Below are 20,956 nucleotides of genomic sequence, written 5' to 3'. Positions count from 1 at the left end.
TACAAGGAGAGGCATGACAAGAGGAATTGCTCGTACCTGCCCTCGTAGGTTTTTTTTCATTGGTTAATTTTCGTAGATTTTTTTACATCCATTTTTCTATCAATCGACCGGAGGTTTGCACCCTGGGGGCATCGCAATTTCAGTTTTTTTTTTGCCGCTCGTCGGTTCAGGGGGGAATCGCTGGGAGGTGGGAGGTGGGAGTGAGGACGAAAAAACCCATGGTAGGTGAGACGAAAATTAACCGTGGAACGAAGACTACCAACTGAGACATTAGGAGTAGAGATACATAAACGATTTGGTAATGAGATTTCTTTGTTATGATTTACACATTAATTTTCTTAAAATTAGTTATTTGTTTTTAATTAATGTGATCAAGTGATTTTTTTTAAAATCAGTTATTTGTTTCCTAATTAATGTGATTAAGCGATTTAAGGTCAGGTTAATTAATTTAAATTTGATCTTTAGAGATTGATCGTGATTGATTCTTTCACATAAAGACATTATTAAATAACTTGTGTCAGCATAAAAAATTCGAATCCGTTCATATTGTTTTGTTGTGTGAGAGGGTGACGTGAAAATAAACCGGTGGGATGATTGGTGGGGAGACGAAAAAAAAGAAAAAACCAGACGAAATGCTGAAGTTTTCATGCTCTTCATCCGTCACCAGTTGAACACGTGCTTCTTGGCAGCCCATGGTCAATAAACAAATGCAAGGCATCCACTACTAGCTAGCTACACGTACGCGCCTAACCTACCTGCTGCATAGTCCTACACTTCCACGCATGGTCAATATATCATGCATGGTTTGATACGTGTACGCCTATCGATCGTGGCCTATAAATACCCGGCGCAGCAAAAAGAGGAGACATATGTCGGTCGCCACCCGTTCATCCATTCCATCGATCGAATTAAGAGACTTGCAAAAACAGCTCGATCAGGTCGATCGACAAGGAGAAGATGGTGCCAGAAGCGCCTGCTCGTTCCAACACCGAACGAGCACGAAAGGCTCCGGTACCACCTCCTACGTTCCACCCTAGCCTCTGGGGTGGTTTCTTCCTCACTTACCAACCGCCCACTGCCCCTCAGGTAATTTCGCTCACCACAAGAAAAGCATTTCGTATTTTTTTTTCTTTTTTTTCTGCGAGGCAATAAGATTTTCATCATTTTTCTCTTGAAAAGGGGAGTACCCCGGCCTCCGCAAGATTTTCATCATTTATGAATAGGATATTATGATTACAATCAGATAATAACAACACAGAAACATATTTCACTAATTACCCATTCTACGCATAGTCCTGCTTAAACTATACCTTTTATTTAGTAAGATCAAGAAACATATATAAGTAGATGATACCTTGCGCATTGTTGTGGTAATGTTGTTAAAAGAGATGCATTATTAGGTGCTACATAAAGAACTATAACGCAATGAAAATTAAGTATTTTTAATATACACTTTTAAAACATTAAAACACAAAAGCATGTATAAAAGAGAAAAAAATAAATTGTAGTTAAAAGAGTCCCATTTATAATAAAATAAAATAAGAAATCAACTATATATGTATGTTCCAAGAGTCCAACACATAGAACATTATCTCAATATACAACATAGAACTTGCAGGCATGGCTTACTGAGGTGGCGTTGTTGTATGGCTAGGAAAAATATGTAGTGGATTATGTCATGATTAAATCATGTGATTTAAAACCCATTTAAAATTCACTAATGCATGTTGAGGATTATCATGCTTAGATCGGATGGATGCTAGCTAGTGGCTCTAGCTTGTAAATCTAACGGCTACAATTATTTTGATGATGTGATATCATGCATATTGAGATAATTATAAGTAATGGGGTCACTTTCTTAGGTACATAGGATTTGGCGCCAAATAAATATGCTATCCATCCATCCATCATCTCATCACATGCATGTCGGTATAATTGGCATGTTCGATCCACTAATCGGTCTATTGATCCACCAATCATAAACATTAACCCTTAAATTGCAGCGTGCATGCATGGAAGGAAAGGCTGAAGTGCTAAGAGAAGAAGTTAGGAAGATGGTAAATAGCACACAGGAATTACCAAAATTATTGGATCTTATAATGACATTACAACGGCTCGGGCTGGACATCTACTATGAAAACGAGATCAACGAGCTGCTCCACCGTGTCTACAAGTCTGATTACAACAAGGAAAATCTACATTTAGTTTCACTCCGATTTTATCTTCTGCGGGCGAATGGATATGATGTATCAGCTGGTAAGGCCAAGTTGCTTGTAATTTTGGTGCATATATGCAATTGGTATGGCTCCTTCAGGTGTAACCATCATCCAAATTTTGTCTCTTATTTTGTTGCTCGACTAATCCTTCACTTGTATATCACATATATGCTTACCCGGTGATAATCAAAGCACTTTTTTGAATAATCAGAACATTCAGATGCCACGGTTGATTCTGAGAACAAATGTAGTAAAATTAGTTAATTAACAGATTATAAATAGTTAATATGGTGCAAATCTGAGATGTAGATGTGTAATAAAGACCTAAAAACCTGCATCTGTGTTATCCATATTTGCTTGGAAGCTAAAAATAAAAATCATCTTTAAAACATAAATCTAGATAGAGTGTCGAGTGGACAAACACTAGTACTGCATATAAACTAGGACTCCAGAAATGTGCATAAAACTTACATGGTAGATATCACTATATAATCCAAGTATTGCGGCAATATATGAATATGATGGAAATTGTATTCCACTATGTATGTTTGACACATATATATTAGAAATACTTGATATGTATTAACCAGACCAACTCCACATGCAGATGTATTCCTTCGTTTCAAAGGAGATGAAGGAAAATTTATGTTCGACAATACAAGAAGTATTCTGAGCTTATATAATGCAGCATACCTTAGGACACATGGAGAACAGGTGCTCGATGAGGCCATAATATTCACAACAAGACACCTAGAAGGTGTATTACAACAATCATCACCACTAGCAAATGAAATATCTTTAGCCCTTGAAGCACCACTTTTCCGAAGGGCTCGCATAGTAGAAATGAGAAGCTACATCCATATTTATGATAATGGTGCTACAAAAAATGAAGCCATATTGGAGTTCGCAAAATTGAATTTCAATCTTCTGCAACTTCTTTATTGTGAGGAGCTAAACAACATCACACTGTAAGTTAATCATATTTTGCTCTCTTTTCCTTGCAAATAAAAGGTTCATTAGGTCTGCAAAGAAGTGATCCGAGCTCAGTTGATTAGGAAACTAGATGTACAACCCAGCCACCTGGGTTCAAGTCCTCACGGACCTAGTGTTCCTTGTTTTCATTTGATTCTCACAAAGTATTAGCTGACAATTTATTATGTGTGTGCCATTGCAGTTGGTGGAAGGAGCTCCATGAAGAATCAAAGTTAGGATTTTCTAGAGATAGAATAGTGGAAATGTATTTTTGGATGAATGGAGCATGTTATGAACCTCAATATTATAACTCACGGATTATACTTACAAAGATGACAGCATTTATGACCGTACTAGATGATATCTTTGACACATATGGTACCACCGAAGAGAGCATGCAACTTGCCAAAGCAATCAACAGGTCACGGTCCCTTAAGTAGCACTAGTTAGTTTTTAATTTGCTTAAAAGTTATCATTACTCTTCAAATGTTCCTGGTTTTTAGCATCAATAAACATTTTAAGGACATGCGCATGCATCATAATTAAATTTCTTTGATATAATAGAAGATGGATTTCGGTGGACCAAGATGTAAGCTACAATTACAAGTCGAGTAATTATGAACTTTTCGTAAACTCGAATCTATAAGCTGGTATACATCATTTGGTATATCAAATATAACAATATTTGAAACACACATGTATATTTTTTTGCAAATAACTATATATCAATCGTAATTAACTATAAGGTATTCAACTAGCTAGTAGATATTAATGGAATAACCACCGCTCGTATTTGTAGACAGATTTCACTACCATGTGAAATGCTTTTGCCATAAGCAATAAGATCCATGGTTGTCATGCCACATTGTGAAATGTTTTTTAATTAGTCATGAAAATTTTTAATAACTCCATTAAAAAAATTGTGTAACAACCAATTAATTTATAATAACATAATTTCTAAAATGGTGCTACAACTGCAGAAATAATTGTGATGAGTAAGTGCTTTTGAAAAGTCAGGTGTAATGTCTAGCAAAGTATAATTAAGTTGGTGCTAGTGATTCTAATAAATATATTGTATATAATACAATGCAGGTGGGATGAAAGTGCAACAGAACTGCTTCCATCATACATCAAGGGGTTCTACTTATATTTATTGAATACATTTCATTCATTTGAGAATGAACTAGGACTTGGGAAGAGCCACCATGTGCACTATCTAAAGGAAGCGGTAAGTATTCTGCTAAATTTTCTTAGAGCTCATAAATTTTACAATTGTGTTCCAAGAGCATCTCTAGCAGACCCTTTAAAATCGCAAACTATAAAACTAGGATACGGGTCAGAAAAAAATGCATTTTAAAAGTTCATTTTAGCTATGGCCGAACAGACACTGTAAAACTGGGATAAAGAGCTCCTTCCTCCGGTCCGGCCGCTGCCGCCCCTTCCCCCAGCCGGCCCCGCCGGCCGTGCCCCGTCGCCCGTCGGTCGCGCCCCGTCCCTACCGACCACGCCCCATCATCACGCCGGCCGCGCCCAGCCTCGCCGGCCATGCCCCATCACCACGCCAGCCGCGCCCAGCCTCGCCGGCCACGCCCCGTCGCCTCCATCGTCCGCGCCTTGCTCTATTGCCAGCCGCGCAGACCGAGCCGTGCCCCTTTGCCTACCGCGCCGGGAGGATTCCGGCTGCCAGGCTGAGGTCATGGGAGGCCATGGCGATGTCGAGCTCGTCCAATTCGAACCGGTGACGATCGATTGTGGCGTCTAGCGGCCTTTTTCGGTGTGTGGTGATGAATTTCGGCGAGTTTAGGGCGGATTCCGACAAAACTCCGCGGCGGCGTGTTTGCTCCGACAAGGTTTGACCGGTATACGGGGCCCCCTAGATTCGGCCTTCCAACCTTCAAATATAAGGTTTTCGGGTGTGCATTTTCGGTGACCCTTAAAATTTTTACGGGTTGGACCACTTTTACGGTTTCTGTTTTGTACACTTTTTTCGACCGAAACTGTAAAACACAAAAAATTTACGGGTTTGACCACTTATACGGGTCTGCTAGAGATGATCTAAGACAAGGGATTATAGCAGCACACCCGGCTAGCTAGATTCTAAAATGGGGCTTTTAAATTCACAAACGTTCATATTCAACTCAACCTACCATGCAGTTGAAGCGATTAGTTCAAGCATACACGGAGGAGCTAAAATGGCGTGATGGAAATTATGTGCCAAAAACACTGGAAGAACATCTTAGGGTTTCAGCGAGAAGCAGTGGAGGCTTCACACTTGCGTCTACTTCATTATTTGTTGGAGTAGGCGGCATAGCTACAACAAACACGTTCGAATGGATTCTGAACTATCCGCAACTTTTCAAGACGTTTGATATGTTTGTACGGTTCTCCAATGACATCGTATCAAGCCAGGTCCTTGTCTATCTTTAGTTCTGTACACATTTAATTTCATGTAATTGTATATGCATTTCTTCTTCTTGGTTGCCTATTGATCATCCAGCTAACATTGTATCTTGCTGCAGCGTGAGCAAACCGGGGACCACTACGCCTCTACGATCCAGTGCTACATGGAAGAGCACGGCGTGATGGTGCAGGACGCCCGCGAGAAGATCAAAGACCTTGTCGAGGACTCGTGGAAAGACATGGTGCGACACTGCATCGCGCCGACGGAGCAGCAGCAGCCGCTGGCCGTGCCGCGGACGGTCGTCAACTTCGCGAGGACGGTGAATAACATGTACAAGCGCGGCGACGCCTTCACTTCCTCGCACGAGATCAAGGAGATGATCACGTTGCTCTACGTGGAACCAATTGCTTAATCGCAGCGTCAAGTGCGAAACCCCACCCCCGCTGATAAGGCGAGGCACAATTACTTATTAATTCATCCATGCATGTATGTTGTGCTTTTGAAATAAGAACCTTGATTCGGCCGTGTGTGTGATGGTGAGGATTTTCCTTTTTGCGAAGGCGATGGGGAGGAAATTAATGGTAAACATAAATAAAAATGGGAATGGTGTGCTAGCTGCTTTGCTGATCAAGCGCAACTCATGATATATACAGTCTAGTTCATCATTCTGATCTTACTTTCCCTTGGTTCTCTGCTGAATATTTATATTTCCACTATGTTGAGTAATGGAAAGGGGTTTACCCGGTTCAATAAAGTTATTTATCTTACTCATGTATTCTTTTAATGAAAATGGAAGCTTCATTACTACGGGCATCTGCATAAGGAATGCACACATTAAACTATTATATTAAAAATCTGATAACACTATATCAACAACATCGATCTATCCTCGGTGGATTTGCTCGGATCTGGTTGTGGTTCGTCTATGTTCGTGTGTCTTCAGGTTGGATCCTTTCGATCTACGTTATTTTTCATCATCGACGGTTGTTGTTCTGGTGCGCTGGTCATACGGGGTCTTAGCACGACGACTTCCCGACTGTCTACTACAACAAGTTGTGCCCGACTCCGGCAAGGGAGGGGTGATGACGGCGGCGCGCCTTCGGCTCGCTTCAGTGATTGTAGTCGTCGCTAGGTGGTCGACGGATCTGGATGTAATTTTTATTATTTCTAGTGTTCGTTGTACTGCCATGATAGAAGATGAATAGATTGAAAATTTTCTTGCAAAAAAAACAACATCAAAGTATATGTAATGGAAGATTGTGAAAAAATATAACGAGACTGGATTTTCTACTCTCGGTTATACTACACCCAAGTTTGCAATTTTTTTTGGAAAAACATGATCAAACAAAGTCGAAGAAATCTGAAAATTTGAGACATCAAACTTTATCAAATGTTCGAGCTTCTTGCAAATTTAAAATTTTAAAATCATGTTTTTTCATATCTATTTTTAGTTATTTCTAAAAACTCATGATCTTCCAAATTTGTGGACTTTATAAAATTACACGAACATTTTTTTGTATTCGCTAACTTTTCTGAATTTGTGAACATTTTTTTCAAATTTGCTAATTCCTTTCTAATTCGCCAACTTTTTAAAAATTTGCAACAATTTTTTATTTCACTAAAAAAATCAAAATTAACAGAAAATTATCTTAATGCTGGTGAAGTTGTGATGACGTATTTACACATGCATGGTTGGGTCGATTCGTACGTAAATTAATCAAACACCACATCCAAGCTAAGTAATGCAACGTCGCCGGCCGTATGACGCTAGGATATTTACGTACGTACAGGTGGTCTCTGATTTCTTCGACTTTTGCGTACATAGAATTGCATGTCCAGTTGGTCTCTGATTTGGTCTCATCTCCATTCGATCGAGAAGCACACGTACGTTGCCAACAACCAGCGGTTTGCTCGTCCGCGTCGCCAGGGTGCTGCATGTCTAGCCGGCGTCTACGGCGTCGTGTACAGGAGCGTGGCTCAGGACCGGAGCCTTGAGCCGAACACTCTGCAAGTGCATGCAGATAGAAGAAGAGGAGGTAATGTCGCCGAGAGTCATAAAATGTACGCTCCATGTTCAGTTTGTTGGTAGATTTTTGAAAATACTCCCTCCATTCTTAAATATTTGTTTTTCTACATATGACTACATTCAGAGCAAAATGAGTGAATCAACACTCTAAAATATGTCTATATACATCCGTATGTAGTAGTCCATTTAAAATATCTAGAAAGACAAATATTTAGGAACGGAGTTGACTTAAGTGTGCATATACGGTCACAAACACGTATGCATGCATATCCACGTGTATGGGCCCACCAGTTAGTGAGGAATGACTCTCGGACGAGTTATTTTTGCATAAAACACCCTTGTATTTTTTCATTTTTGGGAAAAGAGACCCATGCGTTTTTTTATTTGCGGAATAGCCGATTAGTTCAATTATATAAGATACCCCACAGACAATTTAATGAGGCCATTAGTTCACTGGCCCTGATGGGAGATCCCTCTCAAGGGCAGAAAGTACACTTGGAGCAATATGCAGCAAGCTCCTCTTTTGGAAAAGATTGACTGGGTTTTCACCTCTGAGCATTGGTCGAATGATTATCCTAACACTTTAGTTACTTCTTTGGCAAAGCGAGTGTCAGATCATTCCCCCATAGTTATCTCCATTGGCACAAATATCCCAAAATTCAGCCTTTTCAGATTTGAGAATTTTTGGTTGCAGCACAGCAGCTTCAAGGACACAGTCAAGAACATTTGGAGTCAACCTTTGCAGGAGAATGATAGTGCAAAATTAATCACAGCAAAATTCAAGAGACTTAGAAAAGGACTTAAGATCTGGACCAAGCATTTGTCAAATCTTGCTGGAAATATTCAAGCTACCAATGCTGCTATTTTAATGTGGGACATTTTTGAGGAATATAGAACCTTGTCAGTGGCTGAGAAAAATGGAAGAGACTTGTTAAAAGAACACCTTCTAATTCTGCTCTCATTTTAGATAATCTATTGGAAGCAAAGAGCAACTATCAACTGGGTCAAATTTGGGGATGAGAATTCCAAAAAAAATCAAGCTAAAGCCACAATCAAATATAGAGATAATTACATCCATATGCTTCAAGATGAGTAAGGCACTGAACATACTGAGCATCATTCAAAGGTTGTCATTCTTTGGAAATCTTTTAAGGAGAGACTTGGGCAATCTGCTACCACTAATGACCCCCTCAACATCATTTCACTCATCAAAAGAATGGATGGTCTGAGTGATCTTGAAAGGCCTTTTTCAAGAAAAGAAATTGATTAAGTGGTGAAGCATTTACCATCTGATAAAGCACTAGGGCCTGATGGTTTTAATGGGGATTTTATAAAAGCTTGCTGGGATATAATTGTTGAAGACTTCTACAAGCTTATAGAAGACTTCTATGAAGGGAATATTTCACTTCAAAGTATAAACTCTTCATTCATTACACTTATATCCAAGAAAGATAACCCCACCAGTCCAAATGATTTCAGACCCATCTCTCTGCTGAATTGCACAATCAAAATCATCACAAAGCTCTTTGCCAACAAATTGCAAGGAATTGTTTTGAAAATTGTGCATGATAACCAATATGGTTTCCTCAAGAAAAGAACAATCCAAGAATGTCTGGGATGGGCTTTTGAATATCTGCACATGTGTCAGCAATCCAAAAATCCCATAGTGGTGCTTAAGCTGGATTTTGTCAAGGCCTTTGACTTAATTGAGCATGATGCTATTATTTCCCTCATGAAAGCTAGAGGCTTTGGTAACAGATGGATTCATTGGATTAATATGATTCTATCATCTGCTTCTTCTGCTGTTTTGCTTAATGGAGTGCCTAGAAAGGTGTTTCATTGTAAAAGGGGAGTAAGACAAGGAGATCCTTTATCACCTCTCCTCTTTGTTTTGGTGGCAGATCTTTTGCAATCTATTCTGAATGAGGCCAATCAGTATGATATTATTTCAGCCTCAATCAGCAGTCAAGCCTGCCCACAATACCATGTGATTCAATATGCAGATGATACTCTGTTAATTCTTCTTGCAATTCCAGCACAGATCTCTCAAGTTCAAAATCTCATCAGCCACTACTCAGCATTCACTGGTCTTAAAGTAAATTATGAGAAGTCCATGCTGGTCCCCATCAATGTTCCGGAGCAGCTTATAAACCTTATGTTGGGTATTTTGGGTGTTCAAGGGGATCATTCTCTTTCACCTACTTGGGGCTACCCTGAAGTAGTAGCAGGCTTAGAATTGAAGATTTTCATCCCATCATTCAAAGGATTGAACGAAGACTGACAGGATGCTCCACCATGCTTTCATATGATGGCAAAATTTTGTTGACCAAGTCTGTTTTCTCAGCTCTTCCAACCTTCTTCATGTGTACTTTAGCTTTGCCACAAGCAGTGATCGATCAGATTAATAAGTATCTCAGAAACTTCTTCTGGAGAAAGTTTGGGACGGAAGACAGAGGTACTACCCTAATTGCATTGTCCAAAGTGTGTAAGCCTGATATGTCTCCAATGTATCTATAATTTATGAAGTATTCATGCTATTATATTATCTATTTTGGATGTTTTATATGCATTTTTATATGATTTTTGGGACTAACCTATTAACCTAGAGCCCAGTGCCAGTTTCTGTTTTCTCCTTGTTTTTGAGTTTCGCAGAAAAGGAATATCAAACGGAGTCCAAATGACATGAAAATTTACGGTGATTTTTTATGGACTAGAAGAAGCCCCCGAAGCAAAAGAGTTGGGCCCTACCCCCCCCCCCCCCCCCGAGGGTGCTCCGACCTTGTGGGTGCCTCGTGGACCCCTTGACGTGAAACCAACGTCAAAAATTCCTATAAATACAGAAACCCCTGAAAAGAAACCTAGATCGGGAGTTCCACCGCCGTAAGCCTCTGTAACCACGAAAAACCAATCTAGGCCCTCTCTGGCACCCTGCCGGAGGGGGCCAACATCACCGGAGGCCATGGAGGAGGAAGCCGGAGTGGTCATCATCGTCATGGAGGCCAAGGACCAGAGGGAGAACCTTTCCCCATCTAAGGGGTAGGCCATGGAGGAGGAAGCACAAAGGGGAGAACCGCTCCCCCTCTCTCTTGGTGGCGCCGGAGTGCCATCGGTGGAATCATGCCGCGGTGATCGTCTTCATCAACATCACCATCCTCATCTCCTTTACGCGGTCCACTCTCCCGCACCCCGCTGTAATCCCCTGCTTGAACATGGTTCTTTATGCCACATATTTGTTGGGGAACGCAGTATTTCAAAACAATTCCTACGATCATGCAAGATCTATCTAGGAGATGCATAGCAACGAGCGGGGAGAGTGTGTCCACGTACCCTCGTAGACCGAAAGCGGAAGCGTTTAGTAACGCGGTTGACGTAGTTGAACGTCTTCGCGATCCAACCGATCCAAGTACCGAACGCACGGCACCTCCGCGATCTGCACACGTTCAGCTCGGTGATGTCCCTCGAACTCTTGATCCAGTTGAGGCCGAGGGATAGTTCCGTCAGCACGACGGCGTAGTGACGGTGATGATGAAGTTACCGGTGCAGGGCTTTGCCTAAGCACTACGACGATATGACCGAGGTGTGTAACTATGGAGGAGGGCACCGCACACGGCTAAGACAAATCTTGAGTGCCTTTGGGGTGCCCCTGGCCACGTATATAAAGGAGGGGAGGAAGAGGTGGCCGGCCCAAAGGGGGCGCGCCAGTTGTGGGGAATCCTACTAGGACTCCCCAGTCCAAATAGGATTCCCTTCCTCTTTCCTATTCGGAGTAGGAGAGAAGGAAAGAGAGGGAGATGGAGAAGGAAAGGGGGGCCGCGCCCCCACCCCTTGTCCAATTCGGGTTGGGCAGGGTGGAGGCACACGCCACCTCTTGGCCCTTCTCCCCTCTCTCCACTAAAGCCCAATAAGGCCCGTTACTTCTCCCGGCGAATTCCCGTAACTCTCCGGTACTCCGAAAAATACCTGAATCACTTGGAACCTTTCCGATGTCCGAATATAGCCTTCCAACATATCGATCTTTATGTCTCGACCATTTCGAGACTCCTCGTCATGTCCGTAATCTCATCCGGGACTCCGAACAACCTTCGGTACATCAAATCACATAACTCATAATACAAATCGTCATTGAACGTTAAGCGTGCGGACCCTACGGGTTCGAGAACTATGTAGACATGACCGAGACAGATCTCCAGTCAATAACCAATAGCGGAACCTGGATGCTCATATTGGCTCCTACATATTCTACGAAGATCTTTATCGGTCAAACCGCATAACAACATACGTTGTTCCCTTTGTCATCGGTATGTTATTTGCCCGAGATTCGATCGTCGGTATCCTCATACCTAGTTCAATCTCGTTACCGGCAAGTCTCTTTACTCGTTCCGTAATGCATCATCCCACAACTAACTCATTAGTCACAATGCTCGCAAGGCTTATAGTGATGTGCATTATCGAGAGGGCCCAGAGATACCTCTCCGATACACGGAGTGACAAATCCTAATCTCGATATATGCCAACTCAACAAACACCTTCGGAGACACCTGTAGAGCATCTTTATAGTCACCCAGTTACGTTGTGACGTTTGATAGCACACAAAGTGTTCCTCCGGTATTCGGGAGTTGCATAATCTCATAGTCAGAGGAACATGTATAAGTCATGAAGAAAGCAATAGCAACAAACTAAACGATCATAGTGCTATGCTAACAGATGGGTCTTGTCCATCACATCATTCTCTAATGATGTGATCCTGTTCATCAAATGACAACACATGTCTATGGCTAGGAAACATAACCATCTTTGATAAACGAGCTAGTCAAGTAGAGGCATACTAGGGACACTTGTTTTGTCTATGTATTCACACATGTATCAAGTTTCTGGTTAATACAATTTCTAGCATGAATAATAAACATTTATCATGATATAAGGAAATACAAATAACAACTTTATTATTGCCTCTAGGGCATATTTCCTTCAGTCTCCCACTTGCACTAGAGTCAATAATCTAGTTCACATCGCCGTGTGATTTAACACCAATAGTTCACATCACCATGTGATTAGTTCACATCGCCATGTGACTAATACCCAAAAGGTTTTACTAGAGTCAATAATCTAGTTCACATTGCTATGTGATTAACACCCAAAGAGTACTAAGGTGTGATCATGTTTTGCTTGTGAGAGAAGCTTAGTCAATGGGTCTGTCACATTCAGAGCCGTATGTATTTTGCAAATTTTCTATGTCTACAATGCTCTGCATGGAGCTACTCTAGCTAATTGCTCCCACTTTCAATATGTATCCGGATTGTGACTTAGAGTCATCCAGATCGGTGTGAAAGCTTGCATCGACGTAACTCTTTACGATGAACTTTTTATCACCTCCATAACCGAGAAATATTTCCTTAGTCCTTTAAGGATAATTTTTTACCGTTGTCCAGTGATCTACTCCTAGATCAAAATGGTACTCCCTTGCCAAACTCAGGGCAGGGTATACAATAGGTCTGGTACACAGCATGGCATACTTTATAGAACCTATGGCTGAGGCATAGGGAATGACTTTCATTCCCTCTCTATCTTCTGTCATGGTCGGGCTTTGAGTCTTACTCAACTTCACACCTTGCAACACTGGCAAGAACTCTTTCTTTGACTGTTCCATTTTGAACTACTTCAAAAACTTGTCAAGGTATATACTCATTGAAAAAACTTATCAAGCGTCTTGATCTATCTCTAGAGATCTTGATGCTCAATATGTAAGCAGCTTCACCGAGGCCTTTCTTTGAAAAACTCCTTTCAAACACTCCTTTATGCTTTCCAGAAAATTCTACATCATTTCGATCGACAATATGTCATTCACATATACTTATCAGAAAGGTTGTAGTGCTCCCACTCACTTTCTTGTAAATACAGGCTTCACCGCAAGTCTGTATAAAACTATATGCTTTGATCAACTTATTAAAGCGTATATTCCAACTCCGAGATGTTTGTACCAGTTGATACGTCTCTGTTGTATCTATAATTTTTGATTGTTCCATGCCAATATTATACAACTTCCATATACTTTTGGCAACTTTTTATACTATTTTTGGGACTAACATATTGATCCAGTGCCCAGTGCCAGTTCCTATCTGTTGCATGTTTTTTGTTTCGCAGAAAACCCATATCAAACGGAGTCCAAATGGGATAAAAACTGACGGAGATTTTTTTGGAATATTTATGATTTTGGGAAGAAGAATCAACGCGAGACGATGCCCGAGGGGGCCACGAGGCAGGGGGCACGCCCCAGGGGGTCAGGCGCGCCCTGGACCCTCGTGGCCACCCCGTAAGGCGGTTGGAGCCCTTCTTTCGCCACAAGAAAGCTAATTTACGGATAGAGATCGTGTCCAAAATTCATCCCAATCGGAGTTACGGATCTCCGGTTATAAAAGAAACGGTGAAAGGGAAGAATCAGGAAGCGCAGAAATAGAGAGAGCCAGAGAGACAGATCCAATCTCGGAGGGGCTCTCACCCCTCCCACGCCATGGAGACCATGGACCAGAGGGGAAACCCTTCTCCCATCTAGGGAGAAGGTCAAGGAAGAAGAAGAAGGAGGGGGCTCTCTCCCCCTCGCTTTCGGCGGCACCGGAGTGCCGCCAGGGCCATCATCGTCACCGCAATCTACGCCAACAACTTCACCGCCATCATCACCAACTCTTCCCCCCTCTATGCAGCGGTGTAACCCCTCTTTTACCCGCTGTAATCTCTACTTAAACATGGTGCTCAACGCTATATATTATTTCCCAATGATGTATGGCTATCCTATGATGTTTGAGTAGATCCGTTTTGTCCTATGGGTTAATTGATAATAGTGATTGGTTTGAGTTGCATGTTTTATTATTGGTGCTGTCCTATGGTGCTCTCCGTGTCGCGCAAGTGTGAGGGATCCCTGCTGTAGGGTGTTGCAATATGTTCATGATTTGCTTATGGTGGGTGGCGTGAGTGACAGAAGCACAGACCCGAGTAAGTAGGTTGTTTGCATATGGGATAAAGAGGACTTGATGCTTTAATGCTATGGTTGGGTTTTACCTTAATGATCTTTAGTAGTTGCGGATGCTTGCTAGAGTTCCAATCATAAGTGCATATGATCCAAGAAGAGAAAGTATGTTAGCTTATGCCTCTCCCTCAAATAAAATTGCAATAATGATTGCCGGTCTAGTTATCGATTGCCTAGGGACAAATAACTTTCTCGTGACAAAAAGCTCTTTAATAAAACTAATTTAGTTGTGTCTTTATCTAAACAGCCCATACTTTTTATTTACGTGCTCTTTATTTCCTTGCAAACCTATCCAAAAACACCTACAAAGTACTTCTAGTTTCATACTTGTTTCCGGTAAAGCAAACGTCAAGTGTGCGTAGAGTTGTATCGGTGGTCGATAGAACTTGAGGGAATATTTGTTCTACCTTTAGCTCCTCGTTGGGTTCGACACTCTTACTTATCGAAAGAGGCTACAATTGATCCCCTATACTTGTGGGTTATCAAGACCTTTTTCTAGCGCCGTTCCCGGGGAGTTATAGCGTGGGGTGAATATTCTCGTGCGTGCTTGTTTGCTTTATCACTAAGTAATTTTTATTTGCTGTTCAAAGTTGTTCTCTATCTTTAGTTATGGATATGGAACACGAAATACCAAAAAAATCAGGTGTACTTGCTACTCATGGAGATGGGGAACCTCCTAAAACCCTCGATGCTGGTTATGTGAAAAATATTATGTACTACTTTGATAATCCTGAGAAAACCCCATTCAACTATGTAATGGGAGACACGTTGGATCAACGTGAATACTTTAGGGATTATCGCTTGACTCAAAAAGGGAAACTATTATGGGATCAAATTCATATGTTTGCATTGGTATGCTCGGGAACTATGCTTGAGATACGATTATACTTGTTGCTCTAGGATGAAGGCTCCACACCTTCCCTTTTCATGCAAGTTTAATGACGATAAAACCTTGGCTTCTTATGCTAATGGTATATATGATTACTATGATGTGGAACAAATAGAAGAATTCGTTGCTTTTATGGGTGCTTATGAAATTGAATCTTTGTTTAAAGAGTGTGAAAATCTTGATGATGCTGTTCACAGACCTGAAAATTTTGCTATACTTAAATATTGCTATGAGAATTATGAATTCAATTCCGATATTGGTGATTTTATTGAGAGAGTCTCCGCTGTCCAAGAAGAGACTAATATTTTGTAGGAGTCTATGGAAAAAGGAATTGATGAAATTGTGGGCTCATTGGATGAAAAATATGAGGAGGAGAGCGAAGAACAAAAGAAGGAAGAGCGGATTAGCTACCCGTGCCCACCTTCTAATGAGAGTAACTCTTCAACTCATACATTGTTTAATTTCCCTTCGTTCTTACCGAAGGATGATTGCTATAATAATTGCTATGATCCTGTTGATTCATTTGAAATATCCCTTTTTGATGATGCTTGCTATGCTTGTGGCCAAGATGCCAATATGAATTATGCTTATGGAGATGAACTTGCTATAGTTCGTTATGTTAAACATGAAATTGTTGCTATTGCACCAACGCATGATAGACCTATTATCTTCTTGAATTCTCCCGACTACACTATATCGGAGAAGTTTGCTCTTATTAAGGATTATGTTGATGGGTTGCATTTTACCGTTGCACATGATGATTTTGATGAATGTAATATGCATGTGCTTGCTGCTCCTACTTGCAATTATTATGAGAGAGGAACTATATCTCCACCTCTCTATGTTTCCAACATGATAAAATTGCAAGAAACTGTTATACTATGCATTGGCCTTTACTATGTGTGCCTGAATTGTTCTTTTATGACATGCCGATGCATAGGAAGAGAGTTAGACTTCGTCATTGCTTGATATATGTTGCTTTGTGCTCATTACTAAATGTTAAATTAATTAAAATTGACTTTGATATACCTTGGGATCCGGGTGGATCCATTACTTGAGCACTATATGCCTAGCTTAATGGCTTTAAAGAAAGCGCTGCCAGGTAGACAACCCGGAAGTTTTAGAGAGTAATTTATTTCTGTTGTGTGCTTTTATAAAGTTTAAAAACAAAAAAAAATAAAGAGGGGAACCTAAAACTTTTTCAAAAAAGGAAAGTGAAAGTGAGAAAGACGAGCATTGTTAAAGTGGGAGCTAGCCTTGAACTTTGTTCATGCTCACGGAAACTTTGTGAATCTTGATTACAAAAAAAATTCAACAAAAATAATTATCCCCTTGTACAATTCCATTGTATTATAAAAATAATGTGCCAAGATTTGCCTTTAGGATGTTTACATTGCTTGTTGGTTTGTGCGGTGCAGAGCAGAAACTTTGGTTGTAGTGCGCGATTTTACATTTTTTACTAGAACGTCAAACGGTTCTGAAACTTTTTGCACCATCTTTATATACAAATGTTTTATTTGTCATAATTTTGGCAGAAGTTTTGGAGTACCAGAGGTATGGTGAATGTTCAGATTACTACAGACTGTCCTGTTCAAGACAGATTCTGTTTTTGATGCATAGTTTGCTTGTATTGATGAAACTATTGATTTCTATCAATGGATTAAGCCCTGGAAAAGTTATATTACAGTAGCTACAATGCAAAAACAAAATATGAATTGGTTTTAAACAGTACTTAGAGTAGTGAGTTGCTTTATTATACTAACAGATCTTACCGAGTTTTCTGTTGAGTTTTGTGTGGATGAAGTGTTCGAAGATCGAGGAGGTCTCGATGTGAGGAGAAGGAGGAGAGGCAAGAGCTCAAGCTTGGGGATGCCCAAGGCACCCCAAGTAAATATACAAGGAGACTCAAGCGTCTAAGCTTGGGGATGCCCCGGAAGGCATCCCATCTTTCTTCAACAAGTATCGGTATGTTTTCGGATTCGTTTCGTTTATGCGATATGTGCAAATCTTGGAGCGTCTTTTGCATTTATTTTTCACTTTTCTTTGATGCACCATGCTGGTATGAGATCGTCCTTGGTTGATTTATAGAATGCTCATTGCACTTCACTTATATCTTTTGAGTATGGCTTTATAGAATGCTCATTTGCTTCACTTATATCATTTGAAGTTTGGATTGCCTGTTTCTCTTCACATAGAAAACCGCCATTTGTAGAATGCTCTTTTGCTTCACTTATATTTGTTAGAGCATGGGCATATCTTTTGTAGAAATAATTAAACTCTCTTGCTTCACTTATATCTATTTAGAGAGATGACAGGAACTGGTCATTCACATGGTTAGTCATAAAATCCTACATAGAACTTGTAGATCACTGAATATGGTATGTTTGATTCCTTGCAATAGTTTTGCGATATAAAGATGGTGATATTAGAGTCATGCTAGTGGGTAGTTGTGGATTATAGAAATACTTGTGTTGAAGTTTGTGATTCCCGTAGCATGCACGTATGGTGAACCGTTATGTGATGAAGTCGGAGCATGATTTATTTATTGATTGTCTTCCTTATGAGTGGCGGACGGGGACGAGTGATGGTCTTTTCCTACCAATCTATCCCCCTAGGAGCATGCGCGTAGTACTTTGTTTCGATAGCTAATAGACTTTTGCAATAAATATGTGAGTTCTTTATGACTAATGTTGAGTCCATGGATTATACGCACTCTCACCCTTCCATCATTGCTAGCCTCTTCGGTACCATGCATTGCCCTTTCTCACCTTGAGAGTTGGTGCAAACCTCGCCGGTGCATCCAAACCCCGTGATATGATACACTCTATCACACATAAGCCTCCTTATATCTCCCTCAAAACAACCACCATACCTACCTATCATGGCATTTTCATAGCCATTCCGAGATATATTGCCATGCAACTTCCATCATCATCATATACATGACTTGAGCATTCATTGTCATATTGCTTTGCATGATCGTAAGACAGCTAGCATGATATTTTCATGGCTTGTCCATTTTTCGATATCTTTGCTACGCTAGATCATTGCACATCCTGGTACACCGCCGGAGGCGTTCATATAGAGTCATATATTTGTTCTAGTATTGAGTTGTAAGTAAATAAAAGTGTGATGATCATGATTATTAGAACATTGTCCCAGGTGAGGTTATCTAAATAAAAGAGGCCAAAGAAGCCCAAATAAAAAAAGAGGCCAAAGAAGCCCACCAAAAAAAGAGAAAAAAATAAAAAAAATGAGAGAAAAGAGAGAAGGGACAATGTTACTATCCTTTTACCACACTTGTGCTTCAGAGTAGCACCATGTTCTTCATATAGAGAGTCTCTTGAGTTATCACTTTCATATACTAGTGGGAATTTTCATTATAGAACTTGGCTTGTATATTCCGATGATGGGCTTCCTCAGATGCCCGAGGTCTTCGTGAGCAAGCAAGTTGGATGCACACCCACTTAGTTTCCAGTTTGAGATTTTATACACTTATAGCTCTTAGTGCATCCATTGCATGGTAATCCCTACTCCTCACATTGACATCAATTGATGTGCATCTCCATAGCCCATTGATTAGCCGTGTCGGTGTGAGACTTCCTCCTTTTTTGTCTTCTCCACACAACCTCCATCATCATATTCTATTCCACCTATAGTGCTATGTCCATGGCTCACGCTCATGTATTGCATGAAAGTTGAAAAGGTTTAAGAACGTCAAAAGTATGAAACAATTGCTTGGCTTGTCATCGGGGTTGTGCATGATGTGAATATTTTGTGTGGTGAAGATGGAGCATAGCCAGACCATGTGATTTTGTAGGGATAACTTTCTTTGGCCATGTTATTTTGAAAAGAAATGATTGCTTTATTAGTATGCTTGAAGTATTATTGTCTTAATGTCAAAAGATAGACTATTGCTTTGAATCACTCGTGACTTAATATTCATGCCATGATTAGATTACATGATCAAGATTATGCTAGGTAGCATTCCACATCAAAAAGTATCTTTTTTATCATTTACCTACTCGAGGACGAGCAGGAATTAAGCTTGGGGATGCTGATACGTCTCCGTCGTATCTATAATTTTGATTGTTCCATGCCAATATTATACAACTTTCATATACTTTTGGCAACTTTTTATACTATTTTTGGGACTAACATATTGACCCAGTGCCAGTTCCTGTCTGTTGCATGTTTTTTGTTTCGCAGAAAACCCATATCAAACGGAGTCCAAACGGGATAAAAACTGACAGAGATTTTTTTGGAATATTTATGATTTTTGGGAAGAAGAATCAACGCGAGACGATGCCCGAGGAGGCCACGAGGCAGGGGGCGCGCCCCAGGGGGTCAGGCGCGCCCTGGACCCTCGTGGCCACCCCGTAAGGTGGTTGGAGCCCTTCTTTCGCCGCAAGAAAGCTAATTTCCGGATAGAGATTGTGTCCAAAATTCGGCCCAATCAGAGTTACGGATCTCCGGTTATAAAAGAAATGGTGAAAGGGAAGAATCAGGGAGCGCAGAAATAGAGACAGACAGAGAGACAGATCCAATCTCGGAGGGGCTCTCACCCCTCCCACGCCATGGAGACCATGGACCAGAGGGGAAACCCTTCTCCCATCTAGGGAGAAGGTCAAGGAAGAAGAAGGAGGAGGGGGCTCTCTCCCCCTCGCTTCCGGTGGCACCGGAGTGCCGCCGGGGCCATCATCGTCACCGCAATCTACACCAACAACTTCACCGCCGTCATCACCAACTCTTCCCCCCCTCTATGCAGCAGTGTAACCCCTCTTTTACCCGCTGTAATCTCTACTTAAACATGGTGCTCAACGCTATATATTATTTCCCAATGATGTATGGCTATCCTATGATGTTTGAGTAGATCCGTTTTGTCCTATGGGTTAATTGATGATCGTGATTGGTTTGAGTTGCATGTTTTATTATTGGTGCTGTCCTATGGTGCTCTCCATCTCGCGCAAGCATGAGGGATCCCCGCTGTAGGGTGTTGCAATATGTTCATGATTTGCTTATGGTGGGTGGCGTGAGTGACAGAAGCACAGACCCGAGTAAGTAGGTTGTTTGCGTATGGGATAAAGAGGACTTGATGCTTTAATGCTATGGTTGGGTTTTACCTTAATGATTTTTAGTAGTTGCGGATGCTTGCTAGAGTTCCAATCATAAGTGCATATGATCTAAGAAGAGAAAGTATGTTAGCTTATGCCTCTCCCTCAAATAAAATTGCAATAATGATTACCGGTCTAGTTATCGATTGCCTAGGGACAAATAACTTTCTCGTGAAAAAAAGCTCTTTAATAAAACTAATTTAGTTATGTCTTTATCTAAAAAACCCATACTTTTTATTTACGTGCTCTTTATTTCCTTGCAAACTTATCCAAAAACACCTACAAAGTACTTCTAGTTTCATACTTGTTTCCGGTAA

The 20,956-nt window shown here is 40.9% G+C and overlaps 1 protein-coding gene across 1 annotated transcript; it reads left to right on the top strand.

The window, feature by feature from the left end:
* The first annotated feature begins 44 nt into the window (after positions 1 to 44).
* On the top strand, positions 45 to 6,391 carry LOC109737695 (zingiberene synthase). The gene is made up of 7 exons (XM_020296816.3): positions 45 to 1,086; positions 2,004 to 2,256; positions 2,824 to 3,184; positions 3,391 to 3,609; positions 4,281 to 4,416; positions 5,343 to 5,597; positions 5,708 to 6,391. The coding sequence occupies exons 1-7, from the start codon at positions 958 to 960 to the stop codon at positions 5,999 to 6,001; spliced, it is 1,647 nt and encodes a 548-aa protein (XP_020152405.1). The 5' UTR covers positions 45 to 957; the 3' UTR covers positions 6,002 to 6,391.
* The last annotated feature ends 14,565 nt before the right edge of the window (positions 6,392 to 20,956 follow it).

Source organism: Aegilops tauschii, chromosome 6, assembly GCF_002575655.3.
Source record: "Aegilops tauschii subsp. strangulata cultivar AL8/78 chromosome 6, Aet v6.0, whole genome shotgun sequence".
Lineage (NCBI taxonomy): Eukaryota > Viridiplantae > Streptophyta > Magnoliopsida > Poales > Poaceae > Aegilops > Aegilops tauschii.
This window is presented reverse-complemented; position numbering and strand designations above follow the sequence as displayed.